This window comes from Anas acuta, chromosome 3 (assembly GCF_963932015.1).
Source record: "Anas acuta chromosome 3, bAnaAcu1.1, whole genome shotgun sequence".
Taxonomy (NCBI): domain Eukaryota; kingdom Metazoa; phylum Chordata; class Aves; order Anseriformes; family Anatidae; genus Anas; species Anas acuta.
Genome location: NC_088981.1, coordinates 53,175,669 through 53,191,549, shown reverse-complemented (window position 1 = coordinate 53,191,549; position 15,881 = coordinate 53,175,669). Strand labels below are relative to the sequence as shown.

The window sequence follows — 15,881 nt, the reverse complement described above, 5'->3', positions numbered from 1 at the left end:
CGGGTACATGGTTAGACCCCTGAGGACCAAGGAGACCAAGGCTGAAGGGGCATCCTGGGGAGTGGGTCTGCAACTGAGACTATACTGAGGCTTGCGCAGTGAGATTTGTTGCAGGGCACCTATGCTGTGATTGCTCCTGTCTCCCACCATCACATTTTCTCAGAATTATTCAATACAAGTTTTTTAAACCACATTCCATTTGTGAAACAAAAATTAAAAAACAAGCTGAGAATATTTCTAATTTTTTATTTCCATCCTCCATCCTATTTCTACCTAGCTCGGTTCCAGTATTAATGGCTCTGGCAGGCATGGCTTTTAGCACTTACTTTGATGCCTGGCTTGTGGTTTGCATAGTTATGACTTGTAAAAGACACACCAGTTTCCTCTTGGGCAATTTAAGCTTTGCAACCAATTTCTGTAAGAGTTTCCTCTCTGCTCTGCAAGGTATAGGAGTTGACAGGACAAGTGTAGATCTTCGTCAGAATTCCGTGCTGGTAAGGCTGTGGCTTCTTTCTTTCCTTTTAAGTGACAGATGTAGGTGTTTCTGTCTGGTGATATCTACTTTCTTTCTTTTCAGTCTTTTTTTTTTAAACAAACAAACAATGGTTTTAGTTGATGAGAAGTGACACTTGGTACGATAAAGGAAGTTCACAGTGGCACATAACTGCTATTTTTTTCTACATAACAGTGTCAAAGATCTTATGCTTCCCTTTTTCCTCCATTTTGTTTAAAAAATGCAAATGTGTTACTTAGAAATTATGAATTCATTAGAAATAATGGGGCTTGTTTGTGGAGTGAGGACATGTCGGCATGTATGTAAACAATTTGTATTCTGAACGAGTTCAATTCAGTTATGTTTCAGCAAGATCCAGCCAAGGACAGGGTGACAGTGTAGGTACATGCATCAGGTAAATCAGATCTTTGTGAAGAGAGGCATATAATATGGAAATAGAAGCAGTTCCTTTACTGATGTAGGGTTTTGAAAATGTACAAATCTAGGATCATGTAAAAAGTATTTAATGTGCAGTATGGGGGTAGAATGTAATGTCTTGTGGTGACAGCGCTGGGTAGACTGATTTCTGTTTCTAATATGAAAAGAATTTTGGAATACATTAATTTTAATGTTTTTCTCATAGATATGAAGTTTTATTGGTAGAGACACAGCAAAAGTACAATGTGAATGGGCTCATCCTCACCTTGAAAAATAGGACACTTGGAATTACAGTCTTCTGTCTTTTGTCCTGAAATACAAAATTCAAAACACCAACTACATTTCTGGACTCAGGTTTTCTTCCAGTGAAAGCTGAGATTAACAGCTTGTTTAATCATTTTCGTACCCGCTGGCTTCCAGTAAGTCCTTTTTGGGCAGTAGGGCAATACCTTTCTTTACTGGGGGCAGTTATATTAATTGAAGTTCTTGGAAGGCTCATTATCTCTGCTCAGGGACTGCAATTCAGGTCAATAGGATTTTCTTGTCTGCTAGTTATGCCAATCTTCAATGATTTGAGACAATTCCTAAAGGGGAGAGAAATTGCTTGGTTCCTTCCCATGAATATCCTTTCTCTACCTTCTCCTGTGGTGACATTTTTACACTTTCTGGAGGCAAAAATTGCCTCTGTGGGAAGGAGAGGCTTCCACAGTGTCCCTCTCTTGGTGCTGACTGGTGACACAGCTGCACACCATTTGAGCAAGTGCCCAGGCCGTGGTATGTCTGGGGCAATGTGCCTCAGGTCAGGGATTTTGAAGCTTTCTGCTTTCAAATGCTTCATCACTTTGACCTTGCCCACTTGCTGCCTCACTGCCACCTCTGAGAGAGCAGTTCACTCCTTAAAGCAGGGGGAGTGGGTACTCCCAGACGGTGCTCCAACAGCTGCTTTCCACTTGCAAGTCAGCCTGATTTCATAGGTGGGAAAGGTGAAATGGCACATTAAAGTGTATACTGTCAGCAAATGCGTGCTCCAGGACTGTATCAGCATGGGATACTGAAAGAAATAGGGTGACAGCCATTTATGCTGGGCTGCTAATGTTTTCATGAACTTCTTGTACAAGCTGTCTGCTGTTTGTTCCCATGCATACTGGGAGATCTGACTTATTGTGGGACTGCCAAGTGGCCAGAAAGCAGCATGTGCTTCTCACTTTTGAATGTGTTTCCACAAATGGGTGCAGCACCCTGCTTCTGCGTGCTCCAGGCATACTCTCCGCTAGCATTAGTGCATTTGTCACAAGGCTGCTGGGGAACACATTGAGCTGGCAAGGACTGAAAAGCTTCAGTGATGGTTAAGATACTCTGCTCTATTTCATCCTGGTTAATTCCAGATATCAAAGTGTTCCCACCTGCCCCCCAAATCCATCTCTTTCATGCTCTTGTATGCATTCTAGCTAAAAAAATACTGTCCTGGTTGTGGGTGAAGGAGGTGAGGAGGTAAGGATTTGTTTGGGTAGAGATACAGTGGTAACACACCAAGATACTGTACAGACGGAAGTGTTGTCCGCTCCCTCTGTTAAATGGTGTGGCCATGCAGCCAGCTGTGAAACAGCGTGCCATGGGGAGGTCCCAGCAGATTCTCTGTTGTTGGCTCTGGAGGTAGGAGCAGTGACCCAGAGTGTGTCACGAAGGGCCGTGCTGCTACATGACAGGTGAATAGTTTTCGATTGTTTCATTTTTGTTCCTGGAGATGTATTCAGGGGATCATTCACTCTGCTAATGTAGCTGGTACTATTTATGGGCCAATGTGGCTGGTACTATTTACGGGCCTAGAGAATGGGCCCTCCCTGCCTGCCGCATCACTTACTGCTAATGAAATCATGCTGCGTGTGGTTACACAATTACTGAACAGGGAAACAGGCACTGAAGTAATATTTATTACCTATTTCTGCATCTCAATTTCCCTCTTGGCTAAGATATATTTCTGTCTTTTAAGGAATTTTCTGAAAAGCAATGCATGCAATTAAAGGCATAGCTCACCTAGCTGTTGTTCTCAACGTACCTATATATGTGTGTACTGCGTTTATGCCTTAGTGACATGCATTTCTAAAAATATTTCCCTTCTGCAGCCTCCTCTACCCTCTAATTGTTCACTTCTCTTTCCTATCATCAAGTTTCAGCCTGGCTGCCCTCCAGTGTCTGCTTCTTTTGCTTTTGCTGTGGGGCATCTCTGGCATTAGCCCCATGAATAAACCGAATTCTTCTGCTACAATGAGTGTGTCTGCCCTCATTGAGCTCCATCCCCTGCCTCTGGCATAGCCAAGTCATGCTTTCTCTGTGGAGATACCTTCAGTTATCCCTGTGCTTGTCTCTTTCATCTCCGAACAGGTCTTTCTGATTGCTTCTAAGGGGAAAAAATCAACGAAGTGACATGGCTTTGCCCAACCAACAAGTGTCCCTTCTTTAACTGCTACTTCTGCAGATACAGCTTCCTCATCTGGGTAGAGCTCACCTTACTTACCTTTCTTTTCCCCAGATCCTCCTCTAGTCTTTCTCCCTTTCCTCAACTAGCATGTTTTTTTTTCTTTTTTTTTTTTTTTCTTTTTCTGTTAAATGCAATTAATCAACAAAAGCCTCTGCTCTCTACCATAATTTAATTCTTGATTTTGTCTGAAAATCTCTTCTTAAAATCTTATTTTCTGTGATTCTGTCTGCCAGTGGTTCTCCACCTGTTTTCTGAGACACTTAAAAATTGCCTTTCAGAAGATCCTTGATACACCCCAAAATGCTGTCTTTGCTCTACTAAAAGATCCTGTCCTCTGATTCATTATTCCTCTACACTTCAATGCTGCATTATTTCATTCACAAACATCAGTTCAGCTTCTCCATCTACAAAGGGAGGATCTACTCCTGTAACACAGATTTTATCTATCTATCTATTTATCCATCTATGTATCTATGTATGTATGTATCTATCTGTCTATCTATTTATTTTCCTGACCAAATGTAGGATTTCACCTGTATCTCTGATATGTTTTGGCTCAGCCTTTAGGTGGAATCAGCAAGATTAATTGCTGCCTTTCATAAGTCATCTTCTGTCACTACTGACAGTTAAACTGTAGAGAATTTTTCAATTCTCTACATCTTTGCTTCCAAGCTATGTTTCTATTTTGCACATGCTTTCGAATGTCTTCATTCTCCATACACACAAATAAAATGTCATCTAAGTTGTCATTATTTCATGTCCCATTTATTGAAATCTCCAATTATCTGTCCTTGACAAAAGCAATTTCACCTCCTCGTATCAATTCAGAAAATCACTATAAAGGTAATTTTCTTACCCTGCTGTTTTGTTGAAATCTCTGCCTATTTACACTTCTGGGCAGCGTCAAACATAACTGAGCTTTAACTGTCATTTTGAATTCCCATCCTCTCTTATAACACTTTCATATGTTTTGCAGTCTCCTAAAAATATCTCATTATTTTTCTAAGTCACATTAACTTTGATATTGTCTGAGATCCAACAGATGATTCTGGTGACTGTTTCACCATTATCTTGGCCTTCCATCTACATCCTTCTGTTGTAACCTGCCTTAAACTGGAAACTGTCAGGAGCAGAGTTACCTTCTCTCTCTCTTTTTTTTTTTTTTTCATGTTCCTACAGTATGTCACACATGGTCTATTACAATGGAAATAAATAAATTGCAATCTCCATTGCTAATACTTCAGAAAAGTTCCTATAACAATATTATGTGTGATAAAGCTGTGAATCATTTTACATATTTCTCTGCTTTGGTACATTGTGTAGCTGCTTTGTTATCCTCATTCCTTCTTGCAAGGTCTCAGGAGAACTCATGTTCTTACTCGTTGGTGTATCCAAGTCTGTGAGTTTCTTCTAGGAATAGCTGCTGGGTACAAGCACCATCAAATACTGCACCAGCTGAGTCATATTAATTGTGCTTATTTTCTCTTAATCTAAAGCAAATGCAACTGCCAGGCAATTCTGTTTAGCTTAAATCTTTTCCATAGTTAGTATGTCTCACCTGACACCAAGTAACTTGCTTGAGTGTCTGAGCTTTCTTTATCTTCCTAATACAGTCAAATTATTCGTGTGGATCTCACAAAGTTCAAGGAGAGTGGAAATGATGTCAAATCATCAGGTTTTCTCAGAAAGCAACAGTGTGAAGATGCTTGCAGCAAGTAGGAATCTGCACTTCCAAAATTTGTTGTTGAACATCTCTTCATTCGAGAGCAATTAGGGAATTGAGAGGGGAAGGAAAGGGGGTGGCATTGATAAGCAGAAAGTATTATTATTATGATTATGTATTAGCAATTTAGTGCACTAGAGAGGTTCTTTTCAGGTGTGATTTTTGCCTTGTGTCTCCACCTGGGATCTTGTGGATTGTACCCAAATGCACAGTGGGTGCACTTAAAGCACTTTCCCTCCTGCAGAGGCTAAAATTGAAAACATACCCTAAAGTGACGCATAGCATATGCAGTTGCAGGGGAATGCAAGATTCTCCATAAGCTGTCTGTCTTCTGGATATGTTGTTTGTACCTGGCATAAACTGAGTTGCCAGTGAAGATGCGTTGTGGAGATGCAGTTCTAAAACAGTGGATGACAGCAATGGAACCCTGATCTTGGGTTTCTATAACTGCAGAAGAGACATCTTGTTCTTGTGTCAGTTAATTCCTGAGTCCATAGGATTTACTCCAGTTTCCCCACTTGGATATTTTCTGACGAGATCAACTTTCAAATCGGGGTTGCGTGAGAGCTTGTTTGTCTCCTGATGGAAACCTTTGGACAGCTTTAGAGAGAGCTACTCAGCATGCTTAACTTTGCTCCTACTTTGGTCCATTACATTGCTGTATGCTATATTCTGTTGTATTATATTTGGGCCCTATATTAATGTTTGCAGATGTGCAAGGACATTGGGCACTCAGTTAAAATCTGTACCATTGCTCCACTGTTTCTCACCCCTTCTTTTGCTTTTAATGAAGTCATACAGTATGAAAATATGGGCTACACGTGCAACACTTTACAAAATGCACCAAAAACTTGACTGACATCCAGTCTGAACAGCTGTTTGACCTACTGACCTGCCTTACAAAGCCCTGTGGAGTTTCAGCCTTGGCTACCTTGAATTCAACTTTCCAGAATTCCTTTGTCTTAATATTTGTGATCAGCTGGCTTTCTTCTGCTAAAAACTGGGATTTAAATCCTGAAGTGGCAGACACTTAAGATAAAAAAAAAAAAAAAAAAAAGGAAAGAGTAAATTCTTCTCTTTGGAGTAGTCTTATTTATTTATTTATTTATTTATTTACTTATTTATTTATTTTGGAGGAATAATTATTATTCCTTCCTTAAATCTCAACAAATCACATACTGATGGTCAAAACTTTATCCACTTCATGAGAGGTGGGTTTCTCGTGCTAACCTCCTTATGAGTTTGTCTGTATCTCATATTAATGCTCAATTGTATGTGAATTATTAAATTCCATGTAAAGACTGCAATAGGTTTTGAAATACAAATACCTTTACACTAGGACATAATGAGCTTTAGCAATGATATGGTTTGATTTCTCTTTATGTTTTGTCACCTCATGTTGGGGTACAGGTTTCAACAAAAGGAAAGATAAATGGGGGAATAAAAAGTAAATAAGCATGTGAGAAAATATAAATGTGAAATTATTATTTTTTTTCTAGTTAGTCATTTAGTCATTAGATCATTTATCTTATCTGTGTTTTTAGATAAAACAACTCCCCTCATTTTTTCACTGTAAGAAGGAAAGACTTTTCTTTCAAAGCTGTATATTTTCTTCATAAATTATATTGCATTTTGTTTTTTAAGATTTCTGGTTTTGGGCAGGAAGCTTATTTTATTCCATTTTATTTTATTTACTTTATTGTTGTATTTTATTTAATGAAAACATTGTATTCTCTGAGACTCTCCATGGAAAAGAAGTACAAACTAGGACTAATGATAACTTAAGATGAGAAATTTTCTACAAAGTTCATAATAAAACTCTTGCACTGGCTGATAGGATTTAAGTTTGTCATCTTGGTGTGCTAAAGCCACTTAAGCGCAACGGTTATCTTGCGTACATTTAGACTTTCTTCAATTCTCATCCCAAAAAAATGAGTGTACTTTTCGATGTTAAGGAACGAACAATAACAGGTCTCCTCCAGAAAGACAAGGTGTTTACTGGTGTTTTAAAGGACTTCCACATTCATATGCTCCTTCAGAGCTATGTGAGTTTGCTGAGGTGTTTCTGGTTGTGCTGGTGTGCCCAAAAAGCTCCACCACTCCTCATGGGGTAGTAACTCAGTCGTGGTCTACCAATGATGCACATACAGGAGTTGTATCCAAATCTTTTGGTGCTCTTTGAATCTTTCAAATCATTTCAATGTTTTAAACAGGGGAGGAGGATTATAACCTCGTTGGGCTTGATAAAGATTGCAAAAGGCATGAGAAGCTATTTAGCTGCCAACAGAAACAGGATGTGTTGCAGCACTTGAGGAAAGCACAAGAGATCAGCTAGGAAGACAAATACACACCATTGCTTCCCCCTGTCAGAAAAAGTGTGTGCTGAAAGTTGTGTCATCAAGTGAATTGATTTAAACTGAGACAATTTAAATTACGGGTGTTTCAAATCCTTGTATTAGCCTCAGACTCTTTAACTGGTATAAATTATAGCTCTGCTGCAATGGGAAATCCAGAGCGTAGGGTAGCTTTTCTCCAGGCATTTACTGCTCATTAATTCATTCTACCATGGGTGTTTTGTTGCCAATATGGCACATGGCATGAGAGGGAAAACTCGAGTAACAATTACAAATAATTTATTGAAAGAAGATCATAAAAGTAAGATTAACTATGCAGGCTGCAATTACCATGAGCTATAAACTGCCATGAAATAGTTGATAATATTAATTTTATTTTACATTTATTAAAATTTGTTATCACTGAAAAGTCTGTTTGTTTTTTTGGCTATTTACTTTTCTTCCATAAAACTTGAAAGATATATGCATAGGAATTAGGTTAAAAAATGGAGGTACTTTACATCAGAATACACTGATCCAAATATAAAAGGATATAAACAGCAGGCGACTGGTTCATTAGAAAAACAGAGAGAGAAAATCTCTCCTTAGGAGAGAGATAGAGACTTAAAATTGTTCAAAATATCGGGACAGACACAGCATGGTGGAATTTAGAAGGAAAATGTTTCATGAAATACAGCTTATGACATAAAGTCCAGGTCTTCTGAGAAAACATGGAAATTGTTCTTGTAAAAGAGAAAGTTCATTTTTCAGTTTTCTGTAAACAGTTCTGCCACATTACCTTCTCCTTTAGAGAAATGCTCACTGCTTTGTTTCCAGATTTTACTGCAATGAAGACAGTGAAGACAACCCCTCAGAAAAGGAATAACTCACTTTTTTAAGTTTCAGAAAGCAAGTGTCCAATGTAGTCAGAATCTACATATGCAGGAGTAGCAAATTGTCATTTTTAATGATTTATTTCTGTGTGCAGATTTTTGGCAAAGGCTGTAGTGTTTAAAAAACAAGAATCACAGTAAATCCTGGGTGCTATGGGTACTGATGGCTGCAGAAAAGCATTGTAACAATCCTTTGCAACCAGGAACAGGTTTTTTTTTTTTTTTTTTTTTTTTTTTTTTTTTTTTTTTTTTTTGTAAATTTTATTTCAGCTTCCAGGGCTAGTTGGTTATACTACCCATCTTGGACAAAATTATTTCTCAGGCTCGTGGGAGGATATCTTCTAGCAGTTATTTCTTGCCGTGATCTTTTTGTGTAGTATAGCAGGCTTTTTCCTCTTGCTCATTGCAAACATAAAGTAAAAAAGGGGCTGGTGCAGCCAAGTACTGCAGTGGTGAGACTTGAGTACCATGTGCATACTTTGTGTACTGTGAAGGGTGGAAGGAACATAAATTATTCAGTGCTTCCGACCATTTAATGAAAAATCAAACAGGACTCCTAAGAACTCTGTTTTTGGTGAACTTTGAACATTAAGTGGGAATCTTTGATGGAAGAAGCAGCAACTGTCCCAGCTTTCATGCTTCGTCCTTGCTAATCATCAGCATAACGATTTTGCTTTAGTTTTAAAAAGCTGTTCTCTTGATGTTTCTCTAGAAATGTGAATGCTGGCCTTTGTTTAGAGCTGTCAGTGTAGTGAACGTTGCCTGGGTGGAAGGAAGAAGGAGAGAATTCACACCTAATATGCAGAGAGTGCAAATATTAACAACTTTCTGTGGTCTTTTGTTCTTAAACACGGGAGCCAGAAGTATGCTCCCGTTATCTTGATGTATTGCACTGCAGTTGTGCATATATCCAGCCATAACGGGACTGGATGTCCTTGTTGCACCTCTCGTCAGGGTGGGTCATATTGCTCAGGTAGCTCTCTGGTGTTTGGGAATAGGAGAAAATTCCATTCACAGTGCCTGGAGAGAGGACGGCTCTAAGCATAGGAGAGTCTGATTGGCTTATGCTCTGCTTTAGCTTCATGACCTTAAATCAGAAAACTGGCTGAGTGTGGTACTCTGATAGTACCTGAGTGAGGCTGTGCCTTTCCCAGGAAGCCCTGCAGAGCATCACAGCACGAGCAGCTGCAGATGCCCTACCCAGTGCTCCTCTCCAAAACTGGTTTACATTCCCATGGTGACTGTCTGTGTGTGTCCCACTGTCCCACTGTGTCCCACTGTGTGTGCTGGGGGGAGGGCCCCAAAGATGGTTTGTCCTTGGGGTGGTGTGGGGCAGAGGTGAAAGCTGGGATGTGCCAGGCAGCCTCCCTGCCTGTCCCTGGTGGAAGGATGCTGAGGTATGATAGGGGAGCCCAAGGGAACTGGTCAGCTCCACTTGGAAGGTTTATTTTTTTTTTTAAATTAATCTTGTTTTAGCAAATTTGGTTAATTTGGATGAAAATACATTTTATTTTTTCTTTGGTCCTCTGAATCTTGCCCTATTCAGAAAGAGAGCTATTGCTCGCTTTCCTTTAGACCAATATCTCAGGAGGGTCTATAGGCTCTGGGCTTTTTCTTTTCTTGCCTCCTCTCTATGTTTCATTTTCTGGGCTAACAGGGAATTGTGCATCTTTGGAACACAGCAAAACACCTGGGAAGTGCTCCTCTAGATCTGAAACATTTATTTTCCCCCTAACTGCACTGACTTTTCATCCATTTCTGCAGCCACCTTCACAGCCTTGCTTGCTTTTATTTGCCTGCCGCAGTGAAGGAGACAACTAGGAGGCCACGGTAATTCCAGCATTGTACTTGAGGTTTTTGAAAAATCCCCACTTTTAACTTGGGATTTTGTTGGCCTTCAAAGAGCAGAATAGCACTAAGAAGCAGCACAACACTATGAGGAGTCTGCATGCAAATTCAAGTTTGGAGCAGAACACTTAGCTAAGCATGCCATTTTGAGTTCTTCTCTCTCTATTTGTTTATTTTTTTAATTATTATTATTTTTTATTTTATGTTTGCCATTGAGGCCCCAGAGGCAGCTGGAACATCTCTCTTCTGTTGAACTTCTCCTTTCTTTCCAGCCGCTCTCTTCCGGAAGGCAGCGAGCGTGGGCTCCTGCAGCTGCTTTCGTGGAGCTGTCGGCGCCTGTCACCCGCCACTCCTGGGCTCCCTGGCTGGACCTGGCTGGACTGACTCCCTGGCCGCGATCCCAGCAGAGCGATGTCTCCAGACCCTTTCTGTCTCCGAGGCAGGAGCAGTGAACTTTGTTCCAGTTTTTCCTGGCCCTCTCCCAAACGGAGCCAGAAGTTGTCTTTTTGAATTGCTTGCAGGTGAGGGGATTGAATCGTTTCAAATGCCTTTGAAAATAAGGTTATAACCGATGGGGTTATAATGTGGCAGATGGATTTTCTTGCTGGTAGGTCTGCTATAAGAATTATTGTGGCTATTCAAAGGCTAATTTCTATTTAGTATGCTAAATTTATCCATTGTGGCCAAAGCTTAAGGTATTCTCTGGCAATTATGACATATTTTAATGCTCGTACTTTAATAGACTTGATGTTTTCAATCTCAGAGGTGAACTTTATCTGCATTTGGGAATGTGGAGTAATAGAGACCAAGGCGAGTGGAACATAACTGTGGTGACATGGTCCATGAGCTTTTGTGAAAAGAGCATCCATGTCTGTTTGTCATTACCCCATGGCACAGCACCAGCCCACTACTTGACTTTCCTGGTGAGATGGCAAATGAGAGAAAATCTGCAGGTCATGAATCAAATTGTATGAGTAGGACAGTTGATTTAGGTAGTTAATTAACCAGTTAAATAACTGACCAGATCTGATTAATTAGTAGCTAATGGTAAGGTTCTGTCAGATTAAATTGATCTCTAGTAACCCAAAGGACAATTATTAGCTTATAATCACTGTCATTATTTTTTCCCCTGCATTGTTACAACAACCCCTGTTAGAGGTAATGGGATAATTTAGGACTGTTATATAAGGCTGTCTCCTTGACACAGGACAGTGCTTCGAGCGCTGCTATAATGTGGGGCAATGCTATTCCTAATGCTTGCAAGTGAGATCCATGATTAAGTAATCATTGATTTTTCTAGGCAAATTTTTGTAACCCTATCGCTAATTTCATATTGCCTGTCAATTCATTGCCCATTGAAGTGCAAATAGTGGCACACAACAGAAAAACCCAACGGAGATATCAAAGCTGGTGACCGACATGAGGAATGGAGACAGAAGGAAGGCAAAGAGTTTCTTTTCCAGGCTGTCTTACAGCCTTGACTTGGTACTTGGTAAAACAGAAATTTTCTGAATAGTTTGTATCAATGCCATCTGAACAGGATCTGAGCTACACACATTATGGGTGTTTCTGCAATACAAATGATTTGAGTCATGTCACATATCTCAAATATTTTGCTCAGAAGCAGAAGGCATATGCCCACTTTGGATGGCATCTGAGGGATGCTTGGAAGGCATGTGTGGCAGGCTTATATCAATGTCATTGCAACCAGTGTGACAGTGTCAGGCCATGTAGATTTTGACTTCTACAAGAGTATTATTATTAATGGATTAAGATATATATATTTTCCAATGAAAAACATTGACTCCTACCACCCCCCACCTTTAACATTACCTTTCATCTTTAACAGAGATATTTCTATTTATTTCAGAAAAGATGATGCAGTCAAATGGAAATGATTGCAAGATATTTCTGATAAGTCACTTGCCATGTTTCCACATTTGTTGCATCAGCTATTACTCATGTACCTACTTGTTAATTATTCTTGAAAGCATGGGAGTGAAGCGGTACAAATAAAGATATGCAAAGTGATGTTTATAGTTCAGTTGTTGAATCAAAACATAGCAAAACAAAAACCTCAGAAATTTGAATTGGAAATCTTATACCTGAAACCACTTTTGACATAATTATTCGATTCAGACTGAAATTAAATGAGTTGGTTTTGACACCTCTAAGAAAAGACAAATGTAGGTTTACAAACTGGTAATCTAAAACCATCTCATTTGCTTTAGGATGTGAGAGATTAAAGTTTGTTCTCTCCTTTATAAAGCCATTAGAACTGGGAGATGTTCCACTGTATTTTATTTTCCCTCTCTCTTTGTTTTATCCCATTTTCCAGTTTTACAGAATTGAACATCCACCACAGCAGACTGCAATCCTGGTGTACATTTTCAGTGTGAGTGCCTCAATCTGTAGGCTGGAGGGTTTTCCTCTCCTCTTCCCATATCTTATCTTGCTGCAAATGCAGAAGGTTATGGGGAGGGCTGGAAGGCCACATCCTCATCTTGTTGCTTAGGAAGTGAGACCCTGCTTCAAATTCAAAGTCTATCTGAGTCAGGGCAAGGATATGCACATTCCTGTCTTTAGTCTGGAAAGTGAGCTATGAAATGAGATGCTCTTGGACATGTGTTCTCCTGCTGTGGCTATTCCAGGTAGGAATCAGGACACCCTTCTGGCAGTATGAACTCAGGTGTTGTCTCCTACTAACCTCTCACTGGCTTATCAAGCTCTTGAGCTCAGATTTAGCCTTCATGTTGTGGAAATCTCTTCTGCAAGCCAAAGCACCATCTGTGGGTATGCTCCTGGGCTACTGTGGAGCCTGTGGAGTGGTGAGACTGCCTCATGTCACACACATGGCATGAGATGGACACAGCTTGGCAGGGGACCCTAACTGCAGTGTGGGGAGGGGAATATTTGGGGCAGGGTGTTACAATTCCCAGAGACAACCCTGGTAGGTTCGTCTATACCAATATCCAATAGGGTGATTATAGACCAACTCTGCATGAGAGGCTGTATTTATCCAGCTCCTTCTATTTTGTCTGCTCAGAAAGGATAGACTTGTCCTATTGCACAGCTGTGAAGAATTGAAAGGAAACACTTATTTTACTGTAGTGCAGAGATAAACAGGTCATGCCCTTCTGAAATGTTGGTTTTGCAACAGTGAAGTACACTTGAGTAGGCATTAAAATCTTAACATTGTTTCACAGTGCAACTAATCTCACTCAGGTTGGGTTTACTTAGGAGAAATAAACTCAGTTTATCTGCATGAGAGCCAGTCTGCAGTGAACCTATTTTTACAGCTTTCCATACACAGAGAGTAATAAATTTTACACTTAACTAGAATGAGACAGAAGTCAATGCTGCTTTTGAAAATTGGATGCTGGCTCAAAGACTGCTTAGCCAGTTTCTGGAAACTAAACAAAAGTTTGAGTTAAAGTCACTGAGAAGGATCTGCTGAAAGCCATTGCAGCTCCTTTGGCACAAATCACACAGGCGGAAATGTTTCCTTGCCAATTAACTAATGCTTCTCCTTGTATAGTGGCTAATTCAGATCTGTGCAGTTTGTAAAATTACACCCCACCCCCCTAAAAACCCCAAAGCATGCTTGAAATGGAGAATTGACAGGAAAAAAGGCCACATGTCACAATAATTACTATAATTTGGTCTGTTATTTCCTTACTTTTTGGCTCGGCATTTGAAGCTTGATGTTAATTTGCTTGTATAACTAAAGGTGTTTCCTCTGCTTGTTTACACTAGCTATTATTTCTAAACATCCTTGAAATTATTTGCTATAACATCTCTCCTCATCTTTATATTACTTCAATTTGAGCCACTTTTAGAAAGTGCTTCCTTCTATTTTTGAACAGAAGCAGTTGGGAGCCAGAAAAATATGTTTTTGTTTGCATTTCTATTTTTGGTTTGAAATTGCTGGAAACCAGTAGGTGGGTTTTTATTTTCTAAGACTTTATTTTCAAAATGAAACAAATATTATGCATGAGGAATGCCACATATCTTAAATTACTTGTTTTAGTAACAGGAAAAAGTTCTTGTTAGAAATTCTTCTGAAGTGTGGCTCTATTTCCGGAAATCCTATCTTGCTCACTTCAGCAGTCTTGTACTCTCCCATTTCACTGAGTGATTGTTTTGTACATAAAGAGATGAGGAGTTCATAGAAACATTGTAGGCATTCAAAGTTAGTATGTTTTCCTTTACCTTTTGTACTACACAGATTCTTTTGTTATATTTTCATTCTACCAGCCCAAGGAAAATCACGTAGGGAGTTGACTATTGGTTGTGTATATTGAATGAAATTACATAAATGGGTAACTGGTAGTTTTGGATATCCTTGGGATATAATTCCTACCATATGTTATCGGACTGCACAATTTTTGCTCTCTAAAAAGGGAAGAGTGTAATTCATTATAGGGTAGTCAGCTATGAAATCTCATTGTGCTCAGGAGATGGGAGCAAATGAGCTGATTAGAACACTCAGAAAACACTGGGAATATCTCAGCTGAGTGGAAATAATTTCATCTCAGTGGAAATAAAAATCCTATTGATTTCTTTCACAGTAGGGGGAAAAAATGACACTTCAAGATTTACTTATTTATTCTCTATTCATTTCTAAAAAAAGCCACAACCCAACAAACCAAACAGAAAAACCCTGAAAGCAAACAAACAAAAAGTACCTTCCCCAACTATATCTGTGACTTTCAATATGTTTATTTCATAGCAAAAAAAAGGATAGCTTTGAGTTAGTACTCCTTATCAATAGCTGCCTTCTACATCAGTAAAATCTTTTCACATAATATGGCATTACCTTTGGAAAAGATATTTTTTGAAAGGGTGAAAGAAGATGAGAGGGTGAAGCTGGCAAGTCAAATCACATTAACACTTTTTTTTTCATCTATTGTCAGGACTAATTTATGAAAATATAATGCAGAACTCAAGCAAACAACCCTTTTTCTTTTTACAGCTTTCCCTCTAAACTGAAACCATTCATGGAAGCTGATGGCAATGCTCTCGTAAGTATATCTGAAGTTATGTCACAGTTACTGACTAGTTGAAGAGATCATAGAAGACTGAGGACAGCATCAATATCCAAAGATCTTGCTCATGGGTTAGGCCAAGTGGTGAGACTGTTACAGGCTGCCCCGATTCTATTCTTGGGGTGAAATTGAATCTGTTGTATGGACCCACAGCCAGTGGTCCCCTTGCTTCCAAGAGCTACTCTTCAGAAGATGAGAAAAGAGTAATTTAGGATACATGAGCTTAGCAAAGGACTTTTCTTAGACACACATCTGTCTAATCCTTGAGGTTTTAGGAAAATACAGCTTTGTAGAAGACAAACTGATGATCATAGCCTTTGGTACCATCTCAGACTCATGAATTGTGAGTTAAACTTCAGGAGACATGAAGTCTGGTCTTCAGCAGTAGAGCAATGCCTCTGATTTTGCTTGTAGAACAAACTTTTCCTTCCCTTTCAGAGAGCCTCATATGTCTATTTTGCCCCGCTTCTTCCTTCAGGAGCATTTGCAAGCGGCAGTACACCTGGACTCTAGACAGAAGCATCCCAAAGACAAACTCCGACTGCTTCTTGGCAGCTCTCCAGAGGGATGCTGCCCAGCTAGGTTTCATTCCCAGCAATAATTGGTTGAGGCCACCCGTTTGAAAG

At 39.6% G+C, this 15,881-nt stretch overlaps 1 protein-coding gene across 5 annotated transcripts in view; it reads left to right on the top strand.

Moving 5' to 3' along the window:
* Nucleotides 1-15,881, top strand: part of IPCEF1 (interaction protein for cytohesin exchange factors 1) — a 71,062-nt gene that overhangs the window by 12,911 nt on the left and 42,270 nt on the right. For 3 of the 5 annotated variants that reach the window (XM_068677151.1, XM_068677145.1, XM_068677143.1), the window contains exons 1-3: nt 376-494; nt 10,480-10,728; nt 15,183-15,231. In XM_068677151.1, coding sequence (XP_068533252.1) covers nt 15,208-15,231 — 24 coding nt within the window. In that variant the 5' untranslated portion in view covers nt 376-494; nt 10,480-10,728; nt 15,183-15,207. Of the gene's footprint in view, nt 1-375; nt 495-10,479; nt 10,729-15,182; nt 15,232-15,881 lie in introns of those variants that run through there. The other 2 variants (XM_068677144.1, XM_068677147.1) reach the window with 2 other exon arrangements.